Source organism: Chelonia mydas, chromosome 2, assembly GCF_015237465.2.
Source record: "Chelonia mydas isolate rCheMyd1 chromosome 2, rCheMyd1.pri.v2, whole genome shotgun sequence".
Classification (NCBI taxonomy): domain Eukaryota; kingdom Metazoa; phylum Chordata; order Testudines; family Cheloniidae; genus Chelonia; species Chelonia mydas.
The window spans coordinates 224,492,363-224,513,259 of NC_057850.1; the positions used below are offsets into that span (position 1 = coordinate 224,492,363).

The 20,897-nt window shown below is 40.1% G+C and overlaps 1 protein-coding gene across 1 annotated transcript in view; it reads left to right on the forward strand.

Annotated features, from left to right (window-relative positions):
- Window positions 1-20,897, forward strand: part of PLXDC2 (plexin domain containing 2) — a 393,218-nt gene that overhangs the window by 307,984 nt on the left and 64,337 nt on the right. Inside the window, exons 7-9 of the mRNA XM_037890821.2 lie at window positions 1,321-1,420; window positions 13,589-13,684; window positions 14,522-14,603. Coding sequence (XP_037746749.1) covers window positions 1,321-1,420; window positions 13,589-13,684; window positions 14,522-14,603 — 278 coding nt within the window. The remainder of the gene's footprint in view (window positions 1-1,320; window positions 1,421-13,588; window positions 13,685-14,521; window positions 14,604-20,897) is intronic.

A 20,897-nucleotide genomic window follows, 5' to 3' on the forward strand; every position in this document is an offset into this window, starting at 1 on the left:
TAGAGATTGATTCCATGCTTAACATCTCATTAGAATAAGCACACAAAAGCTGAAATCTGCAGGGAATTTGCCAAATCTGTGAAGATATTTCTGCTCCAAATCTTTGTGCAGACGGCTCTATTTGTGTTTTCCATATTACAGGGCTCCAATCTCCTATTTTAATACCCAATATCACTATTAGACACAAAATGAGACATTCACAATTTTTATTTTATGGGCACACTTGATATCATTTATATCTCAGGCTACCAGTTTTGTGGGCACAGTTAGATAGTTACACACACACACACACACACACACAGCTTGAACTGAACCTGTAGTTTTTGTGACCATGAAACTCTGGTTACTTAGCTCATCTAGTGTGACCCCTCTGTATCTTACAGAACTTATTCAGTACATCATCCCCCACCAATGTCTTATTTATCCTGGTCTTGAATAGCTAAATGGATGGTGCCTTTTATGGTCTCTTTTCCTCCAGTTTAAGAATATTTCTTTCATATGCAGCCAAAGCTTTTCCTCCTTTGTCCTACAGTCTTCTGAGGCTGTGATTAATTCCCTTCTTTCATTTATACTTTCACTTTGAAGGAGTTTTCTAGGCTGTTATTATATCCCCTTTGAATGTTATATTTTGGAGACTATGAAAATATGGTTCCTTCAGACTCTTTTCATATGTCTTGTCCTCCAATGCTTGTACTAACCTGAATATAGTCTTATGTTTTTCTGTATTTTTCCCAAACTGTGGAGAAAGAACTATATAAAATATTCCAGGAACAGCTGCACCAAAAAGTAAATCGAATGCCAGGATATAAAGATTCCTAAGGAGGATACATATGTCAGCTGGATGACTTTGCTATGCTGATCAATATTTAATAGTAGATATTAAGTTCAGATAATTAAGCCATCAAGTTAACCGTCCCATTAAAATGAACATGGAAGCTAATACTTTTCCAGGGCAGTATCGTTCCCGTCTATTTGGCTGCAGACTCAAACAGTATTGTAACAATTGTCATTGTCCAGTCTAGCTGAACACAAAAGGAAGGAAAGAAGTGTTTTGTTTTGCTTTAAAAAAGAGGTGATTATGTGAATATTGTTAAATAGGCTGTAAATCGAAGTAGGATAAAATTAAAATCTACAGTTTCAGTCTGTATTAAAACTTATTTTAAGCATGGTGCATCCTTCTTATAATATGTTTAAACTTCTATTTTATAACTGTTAAACTCACACTATGTGCTTATTCTGGCAGTACTGTTATTTTTAGACTTGAATTTCTTGATGTAAAAAATTAATATTTAATGCACATCAATCTATTTTCTCTTCCAGATTCCTGTCGCAGTGACACAGATAAGTTCAGCCAATCACCCAGTGAAAGTGGGACTGTCAGATGCATTTGTGGTGGTGCATAGGATCCAGCAAATTCCCAGTATGTAATAAAAATTCTGTATGATGTGAACTAGTGTGGAAGTGGGGAAGCAAATTTTGCATGGAAGTGGATTTAACTGAACAACAAATCACTTAGCTAATTTCAGTTTGTTAATTCAAATGCAATTTTATATGATTTACAGATCCCACTGTGGCTTTCTGTTTTGTTATTTCTCTTGAACTGATGACCTAACTAAAATAAAATAATTAAAGAGTCAGACAAAGTAAAATAAATCAACCAACACAATTCTGTAATCCATATAGGATACTCCACCTTAGTTGCTGCAATATGTTTCTTTATTAATAAATGGGAACAAATAAATTGTGCATAGAATGCCCTTGTGCCCAGGTGAAAGATAAAATCATGCTTTCAAAGTTGGATTTTTTTTTTCAAAACACATTCCACACTGTGAATGTCAGACCACATACCTTCCTTTCAGTGAGAGGGAGAGAAGACACAGAAATTAACTAGTATTTTGTGTTTGCATAAATCTTTTCAGTTACACTGCAATTTGCATTTTTATTTTCTCTGAGGTTAAAGGTGTTATCAAAGCCTTAAAATACTCACCTTACTTAAAATTGAGACTAGTCATCACTCCTTATTTTGTTATCACTTGGTGTTCGTATACCTTGATCATAGCTCGACTTCAGTTGCACCATTAAGGATTCCAATGCACACTTCATTTTCTAGGTGTGTGTCTTTACATACATACTTTGGGCCAGATTTACCCATTACACCTTAGGGAAGGCCCTTGGCAGCAGGATATGCTTGGAAAAAAGCTGCAGTGAAACAAGCTGCCCAAGACTGTTCCTAGTGCTTTGGGACTGTATAAGCAGTCTCCAAAGTGGATAATGCTGGCAGGGGTGTGGCATAGCCAAACTTGATGTGAGCTGACCTGATTCAGCCCATCCCCAAAGCAGCCTGCAGGCTGGGCTACCATGGAAATTAAAGCTGCATTCAACCCTTACAAATGCCTTTTCTATCCCTGCACCAGCAGGAGTAAGTCTGACCTGACACTTTTCAGCTATATGAGTGGTTTGCGGGGAGGGGTTGTTTGTTGTTTTTTTCCCTTGATTTTATGAAGTGACACTAATTTACCAGCTCACATATTATAGAGTGTAATTTTAAGCTTATTCTGTTCATTTTGTCATCTCTGGTAAATGGTAGATAAGCAATCTGGAAATTGGTGAGAGGCTCTAAGCAGTGGAATTGTATCAGCTATTTTGATAGTTTCCTTTCTACACTACCTACTGTACTCTTTAGGTTGTGCTACTTTGATTTCTTCACTTATAGGAGAGTACTGTTTTGTGAAGGGTGGAAATTCTTGGTAACTCTGTTGCTTACTAGCTTGAAGTTCTTGAGGGAGGTAGTGGTATTCAAGGGAATGGGCAATTTGCAGTTGGCTTTCCTGGAGTCAAATAGTGCTTTCAACAGAACAAGTTTATATTCGTATGTGCCAGCAATATAATTGTATCCTGACAGAACTGTTAAATAGTGTTGGCCTGTAGAGAGCCAATGTCAGCTGCTCTTTAAGTATGCATGTTCTTGCATTCTTGTCTTTCAGAGGTGTTAAATCAACCAGGGTTCCAGTCAATTACTGCAAAAGTGAAATAAAATAATAGTAGTTTTAGTTTATTTATTGGTTCTTTAGGACACAGAAAGAATATAAATTGCTGCTTACGTTGTCCCTGTAGAAGGCACAGAGTTCCTATAGCTGTTTTATGGGTTCTTGTCTAATATTTTAGCTAGGACTTTGCATCAACTGGCTAGACAGGATGGAAAACTGTAAAATGGAATATGAATTTCACATAGGGACTCCTTTATAACCCTATTAGAAAAGAGCTTACAGTTCATTTGTGTTGATTTATATGTTAAATGTTCAGCACCCTCCAAGTCGTGCTCAATAACTGGTTGACTTCATATTGCAAAGTTGGGGAAATGCCCTCAGTCTTCTTGTACTGTTGCTTTTTCTCTTGATGCTTGAAAAGCTGTTTTTTCAACCTGCTCACTTGGTGCCACTTCCATTTATGGCAATGGGACAAGGGCATATTTCCTGTAGAATGATAATGAAAATTAAGTTCAATGCTACTTGAAGTGAACTCCCAGCATAGATAGCTAGTATACACTCATGGCAGATCAGTCCCATTAGTGACTTGGAAACAGAACATCATCCAGAGATGGGTTTGGAATCTATTTCAACACTTCAAACCTACTTTGGTATACTACAGAGGGTAAATGAATTAGAATTTGGATAGATTGCAAGTGAGGTTCCTTGCATTGTCTACAATAAATGCTTGTTCCAGTAAAATGAAGCCTTTGGCTTTGAATTGAATGTATACTAGTGTAACTGTCCAGAATCTGTTCTCAGGCATAACAGTATAAATCCAGTATAATTATAATGAGGTAAATAACATTCTCTAGATTTACACAAGTGTACAGTAACCGAGTGCTTTCTCACTGTAAGGAACAAGCATTTTCCTTTCACAGAGCAGTAGAGATGTAGCACATAATATCTGCAGTGTGTTTTTACATTGTTCAGCCAGTTGAACTTCTCTTGACTGAGCAGAGCTCTCTTTAAATACACAACTAGGTGTTTGACCTTTTGTGTACCTATAATCCTCGTTAGTCTTTGTCAGAAGGATTCACTTTCTCTATATATGGCATTTCTGGCATTTCCCTCTATAGTACAGGCTAATGGGTGTGAGAAATCTGAGGTGAACCTCACTTTACCAGGACCTTTATCGGACATATAATCAAAACTTTTCCAGATGTTCTAGCATCAGTGGATGCAAATTCAAAATGCCAAAAGTGAAATTTCTTAGGCTTATTTCCAAAATTCTTCATTTGGGTCAGTTCGTCTTCTGTTACACAAGAGAGTTTATTCTTTGGTGGCTTCTAAATGGTAGGCAGCAGCTGATTTACATTTGATCTTTTCAACTTGTGTCACTATTGTTCAGTACAAAATGTAGCCATGGTATGTTAGCTATTATTAGGCACAGACAGATAATAAGCTTTTGTATTTAAAACAAAAAAACAGCACAATCGGCAATTCAGTTGGGAAAATTGGAGACATAGTGGTATAGTGATAAATTTTGTGAATCACTGTACTGATTTCTCTACGCTGGATGTCTTATAGAACCACATCTGGTTTATCTGGGGCTTTTTTTCGTTGTTTTTCTTCTACCAGCCCCCCAAAAAATTAAAACCAAAAGTATTTTCAGAGTTTCAATGGGATAATATTTTTTAAATGATTATAGCCATATGTTCATGACTTCAGTATTCCAGCAGGGACTGACATTAAAGCTGTTGTCCTCTATTTACCTCAACAATTTTGAACTAGTTAAAAGGCTTAATAAGTCTGTTTTCCAGAGGTGTTGAACATCTTTATTTCCCACTGACTTTAACTGGAATTATGGGAACTCAGCGCCTCTGCAAATCAGGGTCTACAACTTCAGGATATCACCCTGCTTTTTATGGAAGAAAATTTAGAGCTAACAGCTGGATCTTTCAAACATTGGCCAAAAAAGAAAATATATTTTGTAAATATTCATTAAACAACACATGTATTCCAAAGTCAGGCAAAACTGCTTAATGTTGATGGATAAACATGCTTCCCTGAAAATCTGGTTTGGAGGCATTTCATTTTTGTTATGGTTGGTTATTTCCTCTAAAAAGCATTTAACCAAGACTGGAAAAGGTTTGTTTATAAGAATTGGGAACAAAACTGAAGGATTTTTTTTTCTTCACAGAGAAGTCTTAGTCTTAGTATTTAGACAAGTATTAGAGGGGTAGCCATGTTAGTCTGGATCTGTAAAAGTGGCAAAGAGTCCTGTGGCACCTTATAAACTAACAGACGTATTGGAGCATAAACTTTCGTGGGTGAATACCCACTTTGTCGGATGCATGTAGTGGAAATTTCCAGAGGCAGGTATAAATATGCAAGCAAGAATCAGGCTAGGGATAACGAGGTTAGTTCAATCAGGGAGGATGAGGCCCTGTTTTAGCAGTTGAGGTGTGAACACCCATGGAGGAGAAACTGCTTTTGTAGTTGGCTAGCCATTCCCAGTCTTTGTTTAATCCTGTGCTGATGGTGTCAAATTTGCAAATGAACTGAAGCTCAGCAGTTTCTCTTTGAAGTCTGGTCCTGAAGTTTTTTTGCTGCAGGATGGCTACCTTTAAATCTGCTATTGTGTGTCCAGGAAGGTTGAAGTGTTCTCCTACAGGTTTTTGTATATTGCCATTCCTAATATCTGATTTGTGTCCATTTATCCTTTTATGTAGGGACTGTCCAGTTTGGCCAATGTACATAGCAGAGGGGCATTGCTGGCACATGATGGCATATATTACATTGGTGGATGTGCAGGTGAATGAACCGGTGATGGTGTGGCTGATCTGGTTAGGTCCTGTGATGGTGTCGCTGGTGTAGATATGTGGGCAGAGTTGGCATTGAGGTTTGTGGCATGGATTGGTTAGAGTTACTATGGTGTGGTGTGTAGTTGCTGGTGAGAATATGCTTCAGGTTGGCGGGTTGTCTGTGGGCAAGGACTGGCCTGCCTCCCAAGGCCTGTGAAAGTGAGGGATCGTTATCCAGGATGGGTTGCAGATCACTGACGATGTATATCACTGATGATGTGTTGGAGGGGTTTTAGCTGAGGACTGTCTGTGATGGCCAGTGGAGTTCTGTTGGTTTCTTTCTTGGGCTTGTCTTGCAGCAGGAGGCTTCTGGGTACACGTCTGGCTCTGTTGATCTGTTTCCTTATTTCCTCATGCGGGTATCGTAGTTCTGAGTATGCTTGGTGAAGATCTTGTAGGTGTTGGGCTTTGTCTGAGGGGTTGGAGCAAATGCCTCCGCGCTTGGCTGTAGACAATGGATGGTGTGGTGTGTCCGGGATGGAAACTGGAGGCATGAAGGTAGGCATAGCGGTCGCTGGGTTTTCGGTATAGGGTGGTGTTAACGTGACCATCACTTATTTGCACCGTGGTGTCTAGGAAGTGGACCTCCCGTGTGGATGGGTCCAGGCTGAGGTTGATGGTGGGGTGGAAGCTGTTGAAATCGTGGTGGAATTCTTCCAGGGTTTCCTTCCCATGGGTCCAGATGATGAAGATGTCATCAATGTAGCATAGGTAGAGAAGGGCCATGAGTGGACGAGAGCTGAGGAAGCATTGTTCCAGGTCAGCCATAAAAATGTTGGCATATTGTGGGGCCATGTGGGTGCCCATAGCAGTGCCACTGTTCTGGAGGTATATATTGTCACCAAATTTGAAATAATTGTGCATGAGGATAAAGTCAAGGTTCATTCACCTGCACGTCCACTAATGTAATATACGCCATCATGTGCCAGCAATGCCCCTTTGCTATGTACATCGGCCAAACATGCATCCGACAAAGTGGGTATTCACCCATGAAAGCTTATGCTCCAATACGTCTGTTAATCGATAAGGTGCCACAGGACTCTTTGCCAGCGTTTAGACAGTTTATCTCAATTGATGGCAATCATCGTTGGAAGGATATATCATTCACTAGTTACAGTTTTCCTGTTAATGGTGGGATAAAGCTATGTACAATCCATTCAGAGTCTCATTGTCTAAAGGAAACCTCAACAGAGGAAATGGGCATCAGAGTTGTTTGGATTTAATTCACTCATTGGTTTCTCATCAAACAAAACATGAAAAGTGGTACATTTAGTGATGGGTCAAGCTTGGAATTCAGTTCTGATAAACACGCAAAGGTCTAGATATGCATGTGATTCTGGAAAGCGACCATTTTGTCTGATATTAATGTAAGTGTCTCTTCTTCCACCCCCAAAGGCTTGGCAGTAGCAACTCTTTGTTCTCTGTCTACTGCATTCATTTACCTGGGATGTTTCCTAGGATTTGCCCCATTGCTATTGTAAAGCAGTTTGGGGGCTTTTGGGGGATGGGAGAGTGAGTGGGATGTGGAATTTTGGTAGACCCCTTTTTATTTTATTTTATTTTATTTTATTTTATTTTATTGTTCCTGTTGGTTGAATATTTTCCTAGCCTAAATACTGTGCAGCGTTGCTAGTGCAGAACAACTGCTACATTCCAGATGTACCTGAGTTTGTGTGAGGTATGAGTACATATCCAGGACACTATAAGAGGGATGTGCCACCATAAGAGGGATGAGTCTGGCAGTGAAAGTCAGGTAGGAGTTGGCTAATGCGGGTACAGGATGTCTCTGTTCTGTCTACAGACAGGCTGAATGTTCTTTAAATTAACTTTTCTGTCTTGCAAGAAAGCACACTATAAGTCTTAATACCTGTCTTCAGGTTAGGTATTGCTGTGACTGGCAGTAGTTCTGATAGTATGGCTAATTCTACAGCTGCTCTCAGCAGGTCTTTTCCTTTTCTTTCTTCATCATCCCTGCTATATCAATTACCAGCTCCTTGCCCCTCTGTTGCCACCCTCTCTTCACTGTTCCTTATTCTTTTTTCTTCTCTGTCAGACCAGCCCTTTCTTTCTACTCCCAGGCCATTCTCAATCTTCTTCTCTCTCTACTGCATTCCCTTTTCCTACTCTCAAGCTTTATTTCTACACCTTGGCCTATCATCTCTGCTCCTAAGTCCCTTTTCTCTCTCTCTTTTCCAGGACACTCCTTTTTCAATACCTTTTTAAAGTAATTGTTTTAAAATTGCTCATGTAGAAAATAATGAAGAAATATTGTCTTCAACCTGACACTGTGTTCAACTCTAAAACACCGAGCAAGTGTCCTGCTTGCTGAGTTCACACTGCACTGAGAATCATGGTCCATAAGTGCAGTGTAAAATGATGTGAATTCTCAATTTTTCCTACAACTTCACAGTGGGTTGCTACTCCATGCTGGTCTTTTTATTGGAAACAATGGTTGGGATACTCCTATAATGAAGGCACATAAATGGCTGGACTTTGTCCCAGTGATGTTTCACACTGGGCTCTGTTAAGGCAGGTTCAGCTATTTTAGGAAGTGTGGGATGAGACAACCCAAGGTTTAAAAACACTGAAATTACTCTACAACACTGGGTATGCAAATAAAAATGGAAGTTTAGTAATCAATTAACAACATTCCAGTTTCAGTGCAATTAGTGCCACTCAATATATAGTAAAAAGAAAAGGAGTACTTGTGGCACCTTAGAGACTAACAAATTTATTTGAGCATAAGCTTTCGTGAGCTACAGCTCACTTCATCGAATGCATCCGATGAAGTGAGCTGTAGCTCATGAAAGCTTAAGCTCAAATAAATTTGTTAGTCTCTAAGGTGCCACAAGTACTCCTTTTCTTTTTGCGGATACAGACTAACACGACTGCTACTCTGAAACCTGTCCTATTGAGTGTTTTCCCCAACCAGCTAAACTACACGTGGCAAACACTCAACTGTGTCTGTTGCTGGATGGCTTTTCTACATTACTCACAAAACAATTATTTGGTGCTTAATTCATTGGCTCACTCATTGACAGGTTATCTCATCTATGTGTCCTCAACTGCCACCCTTTCTCACCATGATCTTATAACTTTTGTTGAACTGAGGTTCAAATTCCTCCAACTGCTGGTGACTTTTCAGTGTTTTGAGTAACTTTAAAGAATGTTAAAAATGACTGTTGTACAAAGAAGGACCCACATCTCGGTTGGAGGTTTAGGGCTTGTCTACACTGCCTTGCAGTTCAGATTATGGGGTGTGAAGAGCAGTGTGCACGAAAGTGCTGCACTGTAACTGCCCTGTGTAGATACTGAGGGCATGAACTAAACAGCTCCTCATTTGTGTTAACGTAGTCCTCTTCAAACAGGATTACATTAATGCTAACAAGGAACCTTTTCATTCGCACCTAATGCATCCACATGGGGGAGTTATAGCACAGCCCTTTGGTGCACTCTGCTATTCACATCCCTGTAGTCCAAGCTGTGGGGCAGTGTAGACACAACTTTAGACACACATGCATAATCGTGTGTTATTAGGAAGCAGCACTTCCCTAGTGTCGAACAGTAGATTCTTGTTTGTAGATTCATTAGTTAGTGTTAGTAGTTTACAGACCTTTGAAGATGGAAAGTGCATGAAGTGTGGAGGGTGAATATTACTTTGAAAATAATCTTCGGGCCATTCTGACTCCTTTGCATTTTGTAGGAGTTGGCTGCCAGTCATATGGGACTAGCAGCATGATCAACCCAGAATTCATACTTGCTCCTATGGCATGAAGATCTCAGTTGCTCACATATAGTACTAGTTGCTGGATTTAAAGGTCACATTGTACTGAGATTTGCCCCACTCTCTTCTGTAACTTTTATTTGATTCATAAATTGCTGGTAGTATAAGCTGAATATCCTTCATAGCTTGTTTATTTTGTACTGAGCTGTCATACTCATTTGTAAACAGGCCATTTTTTTTCCCACCCCTTAGATTCACAAATACATAAAAACTCTCTTTACTAGGTAAGCTATTTTTGTTCGTCGTTCTTGCTGATTCTAGGGCTGGTGTTGAATCCCTGGGGGTCTTTAAGTGACAAAGCCTTGTCATTTGTGAAGATAAAATTAGAAGATTTAACTGAAATGGATTTAATAGAAGAAACCTAATCAGGGTTTACATCTGTCAAACATATGGATTCAGAATAGTTCAGTACAAGTACTAACCCTTTTGATATGTTGTAGAAGTCTCTTCTGCTCTTGTGTTACTGCACCATCTGCAGAGCCTCCTGCATTCTGTGGCTAATGTAGAAAACTCTGGCACTTCTGATTCAAGTAATGTTTATATGTCATTATTTCATTTAAACCACTGTGATAATCCTGTAGAGAAAAATGTGCTCTCAGACCAGTATCTTAGACATCTATAATTTACAGATGCATTGCTTAATCTCTTGAAAGGACAATTGGCCTTGTGACAGCGTGTTATCTTTTTAGAGGCTAGCAACAGGGCTGAGGTGTGTAGTTACCTCAAGAGGCTAGTTTTCTCTTTGGTTCTTTTATGCCGGAAATCTGCCTTTGTTTTTGTATTCAAAGATATTACATGTGTACCATTTGAACTACGTTGTAAATGCAACAGTTGCCCACAAGGTAGAACCTGTTACTGAAGAATTATACATTATTGATCTTTTTCAAATTAAAAAAAAGATTCATGGGAGACAAAAAAAGACTGAAAGAAAAGTGAAACATTTTCATACACATGCTCCAGGAAATACTATTAACAGAAATTTATTTCTAGTACACACCGAGGTTACCTAAGCTATTGTGACATGTGGTATTACATTTTTTGTCATGCCCAAAGCACGATAGATGCTTTACAAACAAGTATAAATACAAAGTCCCTGTCTCAAGAGCTTGCACTGTAAAGCCTGTGCTTAACTTAGTCTATGAGTAGTCCCGTTGACTTCAAAGGGACTATTCATGTTTCCAGTTAATCATCCGCCTAACTACCTGGGTGAAGTGAGGCCTTAGACTGCAAACTTGGGGGGGGGGGGGGGGCAGGACTTTGTATTTATACTTGTTTGTAAATCTGAGTGCTTGTACTTCCAGCTACCTGCTTACAGGTGCAAATCAAGTCGTTAAGAGTGCAAGTACTCAGATTCTACCTATGCTAGGCTTTCTTACACCACGTGTCACCACAGTGTGGAAGCTCACATTATGTTCTGTGGATACCAATTGTTTCTCCAAAAGGAAGGGTCAAGCCTCCATCCATCTGAAAATGTATCGCTTACTAGGATTAGCAGTCATGCTGCATTCTGCATGATTATAAAGCAAGCTTTTATATCAGACATCATCTTACATAATATTAGTATTTTTAGTAATTATCTGCAGGATGGGTGTGTGACAGACTGTTTCATGGGGATTTTGGAAAGCCTGAATACCTGGTTTCATACATGTCCCCCTTGGGCATTTATTGTGACAGACTCAGAAATAATAAGATTATGGCTAACCAACCTGCACTGTTCACCTCTACTAATGACAGGATGCTGCCGGATTCATTTCCAGTGCCATCATTTATATCTATGTATCCATTTGCCTTTTTTTTTTCTTTTTTTTTTTGACAGACAGGAGCCAGATTTAAAAAAACCAAAACAAAACAAAAAAACAAATGAAAGCTTCAGGCATCAGTAGGAATTCATTTCAAACACATTCCATGATTGCTTTGATTTGGCAGGTGCTTCTCTTGGACAAAACATTCTGGGGGAATATATCCTTCACTACTGGCAGATCTACCCAAACCAAGCCCAGATTAGCTTCATCTTGGCAGGGTTTCCTAGCCTGTACCTTTGGAAGTCTGGCAGGTATCAGAACATCCACAGCAGATGTCTTACCTTGCCAGGATCTGCCTACTATCCAATCAGAATGGCTCTGTGGTAAAAATATATAAGTGTACCAACTTAAAAAGCTATCACTGCATCCAAGATAAAAACAGAGATCCTCCACCAGGAGTGGTTCAATGATAGCAGAAGTCAGCCTCAAATGAATAACAAGTTGAGTTAATTGGCAATGGCACCTTAAGCCTTATGGAGAGTTAGGTAGAAGTATTATTGTCTGCAAGCAAGATTCTGCCTATTCATGCCTAAAAGAGCTTGTTCAAGGAGGAGAACAGAGAGGCTGCTCAGTGGAGTCGCTTCACAAAGAACCTTGCCAGGGCAGGGCAGGACTTCACATGACATCCCAGCCCAACCCTTCTTAGGGCTGTCTTCACTGCTCCTTCAAGCAGGTTGCTTGCTGGTTGCTTTGACAGCTTTCGCTTGCTGTTGGTGGCAGCACGTGTACTTGGCCTAGCAAAGCTCACGTACTCAGGCCAAACTGTGCTCTTCAAGCACAGTAGCTAGGTGTATCTCCGAGTGCACTCTAGCACATCTTGTAGGAATTCATATTTATTGCTGTTAATGTGTTTATTTCAGTGTATAATAAATATATAAGTAAAAACTTTTTGAATCTGAAAGAAGTGGCCACGACCTTCTGACCAGAAGAAGCTGGGGAAAATACTTTCTTTTTGTCACAGTTGCTATATGATTTCCTAACAACATTTGGGGATGCAACAATACTCTTAAAGTCCAAAGCAGAATGGCTGATAAAAACATGTCCCTCACACATATGGCTGTGCCCCATTTGCATGGTGCAGAATTGGCAACACAAGCCTGCCTAAGCATAGGTTTGTGGTTCTCTGTATTATTTTCTCCTCCCATCAGCTCAGCTGACAAAATTGACCAAGGGAATCCATTAATCCAATGTCTGAATCTGCTCATTTCTCTTCTGTCCTAATCGTACTGAAGTGAGAGTGTTTGCAGTGATTTAAATGGAAGCTTGATCAGGCCTCTGACAAAAAATTAACCTTGAATCCAAGGCCTACGGAAATGGTCAATCATTATAATGTAAGACCAGTAGTATAGTCTGTCCTTCTAATTTGCAAATGTTCTGGTCTGCTTTGCAGCCATACACTTAATATCTGGAATATTGAAGATGACTAGAATAAATAATACAACAGTGAATAGGAAACTAACAATCAACTGATTTTTCTTTTTACATTTCCCTTCTGTTGCTTTGGGCTTGTGTGTTCAAAGCCTGTCTAAACAGTACACTTATAACTTTGCAGAGAATCTTCTGCTGTGAGAAACATACCTGATTTCAGTTTACGGAGTGATTTCACATGCAGCTGCCTTTTTAGTAACACTTTTCTTAGCTCCTTTAACATTTTTTATTTTTTTAATATTAAAAACGTTCTAATCCAATACTTTTGAGCAAAGGCTGCAGTATTAAGATGTGAAGTAGCTTCCAGCTAACAAATAAATTAAGTGATTAAACCATTTTTGTTTGCACATTTTGAGAACAAATGGCATTCCGACAGTATGTTTCTGTAAGCCATCTAGCTTGGGAAACATCTTCTGGGAGTAAATATCTGAAATATAGTCTAAAATGAATTTGAGTATCAGCTTTAGAAGTTCTGCCTAAATGAGTTAATGAGATGGCTGAGAGCTCATTCAGCATTTTCATAGTCCTTTATTGGTGAAAGTCTCTGATGGTTTCTCAAATGAATCTCCCACTCTAGAGCTGTTAAATTAAAATTGCGTCATGGGGGAAATGTGCTCTGTGTGTGTGTGTGTGTGTGTGTAGTATAGCAAGCAACTGGTAAACCCATTGGTTTTTCACAGGATGCAGCTTGCAAAACAATAAGATATGAAAATATCTCCTCCCTGTTTTCCTCCCTGATAGATGTCCGTAGAAGAACGATTTATGAATACCACAGGGTGGAGCTACAAATGTCAAAGATTACCAATCTGTCAGCTGTTGAGATGATACCTCTACCTAGTAAGTAAAATTTAATATGGACAGGTCCAAAATAGTTGGAAAATGCAGCATTCCAAAATATTTTCCTAGAATCTGAGGGTTTGAAAACTTTATATAGCTGACTCAAGTAAGTTAACAGATCAGAGTTTTGTCATAACTGCCAGAAGATCTTGAGTGATAACTGCACTAAATGATTTTCCAATGAGTGTCTATATATCCATTGTTTGCTTCATGAAGAAAGGGAGTAAATTACAAGATTGTGAGTCAAACACAAAAACTTATGTGTGCAGTGCAGCCCAACTTAAATGAACATACAAACAAGTTTTGCAATTCATCCACCTTCTTTGCTCAAGGTAAACCTACATTGTTTAGAAATCTTAGCATTTAAATGGCCAGCTGTACCACTATGATACACTGAAAGTAGCTATCACCCTTTTTTCCTAATCCAGTTATAGTTCTTACACACTTTCCTGCCAGTCTTCTTATCAGCATATGCCTAAATGTTAGCTATACCCAGAAATGTAAGAATGAAAAGGAAAGAGATTTAAAGAAATAACTTAATACTTAACAGTAAAATAAAAAATTAGCAACTTGAGTGAAAGGAGGTTTTTGGAAATGGGATTAAATTTACAAATGGAAAACAAATTAAATCCTGAAGATCAAAATTACCTTCTCTGCATATATCTGTACAGTACATGCTAACAGGCTATCTTTTATATGTCATGCTGCACATCTGAGAGCCCAGTGATCGCTTAAATATATTTTTGGAGAGGATTTATTCTTGCTTTGTACATGTAGTAAGAATTGTCTATAAGATTAATAGGTATATTAATTTTTATTTATTTATCCATCTCCCAGCCTGTCTCCAGTTTAACAGCTGTGGTTCCTGTGTCACTGCCCAGATTGGCTTCAACTGCAGCTGGTGTAATAAACTCCAAAGGTAAAGAGCCTTGTTTCTTTGGCCTTTGATATACGGCCGTGCTCAAAATGTATTCAAAAAAAGTTTGACCTTATATGATTCAGAATATAGGACTTGTTCTTTTGGGAATTTATTTGCTGAGGAAAGACAAGGGGGATGCTTTTGGCATTGTAATTTACAGTATCATCCTAAAGTAATATTGTTCATCACTATGAACCTCAGCAGCTCCCATTAGCAGCAACACATCACTACCCCATTTAACTTTAATAAAGAAAGCTAGGAAAGAAGGGCCCAAGGGCTGACAGAGCAAGCATATGTTTCTCAGAGTTCCTACCATTATTTCCATACTCTTATCTGAAGTTCTAATTATCTTTGGTTTAAAGTGGCCGATAGAAACCATAATTAAATTCATATTTGCTCCTTGTATGTCATCAGAAAGAAATGTCACTGCATGCAGAGGCCAAGGGGCGAGTATGTAAATGTAGCTATAAAACCCTGCTGGTCCCCCAAACAGGGATGAGACTGACACAACTAGGAGTTTAAAAAAAAAAAAAAGTCTTTGAGCCTCTCATCATGGTTAGTGAACATTTTGGGTCTCATCATCCCCTCACTGCTACATTCACTCTGACAGTCATGTCAGCTGCAGGAGCCATTTGGAAGCTTTATGGAATAGCTGAAGTGTAAAAAGCATAATGACAACTCTGTGATCATGGCTTTTCAAAAAGTTCTTCATTTGCTGACCTTGGTATCTAGAATTAAACAGCCATTCAGTTATGTAAAATACAATATAGTTATGGATGTGAATTATTTGTGTTTTGCTTTTCAACCTCAGAGATTAAGGACACAAGTCTTATTTATAAAGTGTATGAATAATGAAAGGAGAAAAGGCTATTAGCATTTTAAAAGTGTGCAGTTATTTAACAGGATGCTGAAAGACAGGCAAATAGTTGATGAAGGTGGTATGGAATGAAGAATTTGTGGTAGTTTATATTTCTGTTTTCCTAAGCCGCTTCACTTGAAGTAGGTTTGTATCAAAGCTTGCTGCAAATGAGTTTTGTCCACTTATTTTGCCAGACAGCCTTGATAAGGTATTTTATCTACTTCAGATTGTATCATGCAGCATGACAAATGTTGTACAGAATAAAAATATACACCTAGTAGCAGGCTATTCCAAGGAAAGTCTAAGTGAGCAGGCCTTGCAAGTGTGCCCCAGTTGCTTGGTGTGAAGTTTCGTCTTAGGATTTGTTCCTGCTTACACTGAAGCATGAACATGCATTGACTTAGTTAGGAGCAAGATCTGATGCTTTGGGATCATGTTGCAGTCCTCCTTGCTCAGGTGAAACACCCACTGGAGTGAGTGGGAGCTTTGTTTGTGGAAACAGCAAAGATTGGTCCCTTTATGAAAGTAAAAAAACAAAACCTCCCAGCCATTGTTGTGCAGTTTTTGAAGCATTATGCTGAGCTACCAGAGCATTAGAAGTGCTGCAAAAAAGGCTTGATAAATCAATTCAGCCACTCATCAGTGGCAAGTATGGGGGGCGTGAGACTTCGATTTCTATAGAATATAAGTTTTCATTAAAGAGATTCTTGTCCTTCTGGTTGTAGATCACCTTCTATCAAGTATGTAACCTAGTACTATATGGTTTTCTGCAAACAGACAACTCCAGTGCTGTTACAGTGCTCATGGCTTTGACAAGAGGTGGTAGAGTAAAATGAATAGCCTGGCACATTTGTCGCTGCCATTTGTGGGTGGGAGTGAAGCTGTCAGTCATTTCATGCTACTTGTGCTTGGGAAATCTCTGACTGGCAGCAGAGGCAGGATCTGAAGTTATTCATGAGAAGGATAAAAAAAAGGAGACTAAGGTTATGTCTACATACAGAAATTGCACTAGCTTAAATACAATTCATTTAAAAACTGGTTCTATCATTTAGCTTGTGTTTGTAAAATTACTGATAAAAAGCCAGATTCAAACCAATAGAGGAATGTCCACCCAGGAATTTGCACCTGTTTAACTAAATTAGTTTTTAAACTGATTTTTGTTAAACTGATGAAACTTTATGTATGGATCAGGTCTAAGAGAGGGGAAGACTAACAGAGACCTCTTTGCTCTCTCCAATTCTGCCTGCTGCCAGGAGGCTCGGGGAAGAATAGAGCAGTGGAGACACCACCCTTAACAGTAGCTAGGAGGCTCTGAGAGAGGAAAAGAGACAAAAAAGCTCCTCCTTTCCATTAGCAACAAAGGAGGTGGGGCTTCAAATTTATCAGACAGCTACTAGCTAGAGCAGGGGTGGGCAAACGTTTTGCCCCGAGGGCCACATTTGTGTGGGGAAATTGCATGCAGGGCCATGAATGTAGGGCTGGGGCAGGGGGTTGGGGTATGGGAGGGAGTGCGGAGTGTGTGGGGGGGTGCAGTGTGCAGGAAGGGGCTCGGGGCAAGGGGTTGGGGCACAGGACAGGTGTGGGGGTGTACGAGGGGGCTCAGGGCAGGGGGTTGGAATGCAGGAGGGGTGCAGGGTGCGGCAGGGGGTTGGGGTGCAGGCTGCAGCAGGGGTCTTAGGGCAGGGGGTTGGGGTGTAGGAGGGGGTGTGGAGTGCAGGAGGGGGCTCATGGCAGGGGGTTGGGGTGCAGGAGGGGTGTGGCAGGAGCTCAAGGCAGGGGGTTATGAGGCTCAGGGAAGGGGGTTGGGGTGCGGGATGCAGGAGGGTTTCGGGGTGCAGGTTCCAGGGTGGCAGCAGCACACAACGAGGCTACGACAGGCTCCCTGCCTACCCTGGCCCCGCGCTGCTCCCAGAAGTCTCTGCAGCCCCTGGGGGAGGTGGGGGCAGAGGGCTCCATGCTCTGCCCTCGCCGGCGGGTACCTCCCCGAAGCTCCCATTGGCCGTGGTTTCCCATTCCCGGCCAATGGGAGCTGCAAGAGGCGGTGCCTGCAGGCGAGGGCAACGCGTAGAGCCCTCTGCCACACCTCCTCCCTCCAGGGGCCATAGGGACATGGTGCCAATACCACAGGCCGGATCCAAAGCCCTGACAGGCTGGATTCGGCTCACGGGCCGTAGTTTGCCTACCCCTGAGCTAGAGACTGGTACAAAAGATGGACAGTGAATTCTCCACTGCTGTGCACCTCATGTAGTCATTTACTTGGGAATACAGCACTGTTAGATCAAAATAGTGGCAATGTTTTACACCCTCTTTGCATAGCTGTAAATGACATGGAATTGCCAGGCAGGATCAAGGGAGAGCACCCTGATAAAAACCTCAGCACTGGAGCCCTGCATGAGGCTATTTTTTTAATCCCACTCTCATCCCGCCCCGTAATACCCACTCCCAGTTCCACCTGCTCCCGCATTGTTTCGTGCAGTTTTATCCCACTCCCACCTGCAAAAACTTTAGATCCTGAAAATTCCTCAACAGACAGATTCCCCCATGCTCTTAAAATAACCAAAAACAAACAAAACAAAACAAAAACATGGTCAGTTAATATTAGGGCTGTCAATTAATCGCAGTTAGCTCATGCAATTAACTCAAAAAAATTAATCGCAATTGATCACACTTATAACAATAGAATACCAATTGAAATGTATTAAATATTTTTTATGTTTTTCTACGTTTTCAATATTGATTTCAATTACAACACAGAATACAAAGTGTACAATGCTCACTTTATATTATTATTTTTGCTTACAAATATATGCACTGTAAAAATGATAAAAGAAATAGTATTTTTCAGTTTACCTAATACAAGTACTGAAGTGCAATCTCTTTATTGTGGATAGGGGTCGGGGCAGCCAGGGAGCGGGGGGGGTTGGATAGGGTGTGAGGGTCCGGGGGGGGGGGGGGTGGTCAGGGAACAAGGAGCGAGGGAGGGGGTTGGATGGGTTAGGGGTTCTGAGGGGGGCAGTCAGGGGTGGGTAATGGGAGGGGGCAGATAGGGGGCAGGAACCAGGCTGTTTGGGGAGGCACAGCCTTCCCTACTCGGTCCTCCATGCAGTTTTGCAACCCTGGTGTGGCCCTCAGGTCAAAAAGTTTGCCCATCCCTGGCTTACACAGAGACTTGAAGAAAAGCTCTTTGTAAGCTCAAAACCTCTTCTCTCTCTCTCACCAACAGAAGTTAGTCCAATAAAAGATATTATCTCACCCAGTTCCAAAATGGGCAGTTCTGAATAACTATAAAGCATAAAATATCCAATGGTGTGCAGCATGAAATGTAGCTGAATGGTATCAGAAATTTAATGCAATGCATAGTAGTAATTAGGAAGCACATTACAATGTATCAATCATCAAATGCAAGTTCTGGTCTCAACTTGCAAAATGTTTTCTCCTTACCAGCATCTTAGATTGCTTTATGCAACATTTTGGTCCAGTGATTCTCTTATGTTATCCGGCCCCTCTTCAAAGATGTCCACATTGTCCAAAGGATGATTATTTTTACAAATTACAGTCATTGCCTTCTTGCCTTGATACTGTGAAGGGAGTGAATTCATTTTTACAGTCTAGCTTGCATTTCAAGGGAAGGTGAGTTTGGAGCATGACAAATACACATCAAGTTCCCCAACACCCACTTTTGGGTAATCTATTGCCATATTTTATAACCTGGTTGGCAACTATATTTTGTGTTTCTTGACAGCAGCAAAATGCTCCAAATCATGAGCTTCAGTTCCAGCAAGTATTTTTGTTCTTTAAAAGCCAAAATTAGCTTTGGTAAAATATTTCACTGTTACATGTGGTAAAGGAATACAAACTCGATTAAGATAGCTGAATTTCCTGGTCAAAAATTGCTAAGGATAGATTGTTGGGTGTGGCTTCATCCCAAGTACTCCATTTTTTCTGTGAACCATTGTGTATCAATTGTAATTCTTGTAAAATAATACAGCCCTGGATTTTTATCTCCCATTGGGATAAATATTGTACCTCTGCAGTGGAGCAGAATCTATTTGGGAAAACAGATAAAATACCACATGAACTATTAACATAGGCATTTTGAAAGTGCTTAAGAATATACAGAAAATTAATATTTAATTTTGGAGGGAATACTTGCAGAATTTTTTCAAGTAGTCATAAGAAGGTACTTTGGAAACTACAAGACAAGCCCATCCACAATAATCAAAATTGAAAGACTTTTGATGAGTAATGGATCTGACTCCTGTAAAGTAGATAATGGCCCTAAAAACTGTTTTAACAGATTGAGTCAAGAAACAGGACAGAAAATAACAGAATCTCCTTCCTTATACTCAGAGTCCATAGAGGAAGGCAATTAACATTTACTGTGATACCCTGAATACAGCATTTAACTTGGACATTGGGAAGTCCTGCCATTGTCAAGAAAGGAGCAGGGAAGCAGTGAATTTATTTCCCAGTGATCAGAATGTGATAAATCAAGATCCACAAGGGGCTTCAATGGCCATTGAAATCATCTCCTAGAGAAGCAAAGAAGCTGGGACAATAAGCAGATATTCTAAAGTGAGATTGCTTAGAGCATGTAAGCTAATAAACAAATACCAAACAAGCATCTCTTCAGTATAAAGTAAAACTCTTTTACACTCCCACAGCCCCTTTTTCTTCAGGACAGCATTTATCAAAGCTACGTTACTACTAAACACAGCATTCTGTATTTTTTGTCTCCCATGCACAGTACAATACAATTAAAATTTTATATTGTGTCATTCGTATGACCAAGCACAGTTGTTACAACAATAAAATCTTTATTCAAAGGTCTTGTCTACCCAGAAGAAATCCACCAGCACAGCTATTCTGGAATAATTATTCCAGTATGATTTAGCTATTCCTGAATAACTCTCCTGCATGGACACACTATTCTGGAATAAAAATGATTTTACTTTTTTAGCAGAATAGAATGTCCACATGGGGAGCTATTCCGGAATAGCTATTGCAGAATACCTTAGTCCACAGAAGCTATGCCGGTAACTTTCCCCATGTAGATGAGCCCCAAGAGTGTGAAAGTAGACATGAATGTGAGGCCAGGGTAGACAATAATTAACTCCAGGGCAGGGTGCTTGCTGAGAGCTCTCCAGTTGTACACTGTGGGGAAAAATGGGATCTGAGCTGAATTTTTGAGATGGGGTGAGAATGAAGAGAGGGTAGTCTGTTCTCGGTAGCTGTTCTGGCATCAGCAAAAAGATCAGCTTCCCACAGAGTGATCAGAGGGAGAGGGTGAGAAATAACACCCAGGACTGTTTTTGGAGGGAGCTGTATATTTACTATAGAATATTTATATTTAGTACTTGTATTACTTTACATCCATAGATCTAAATGTGTCTTACCCCGGTGCATAAACATTTTTATCCCCATTATACAGATTA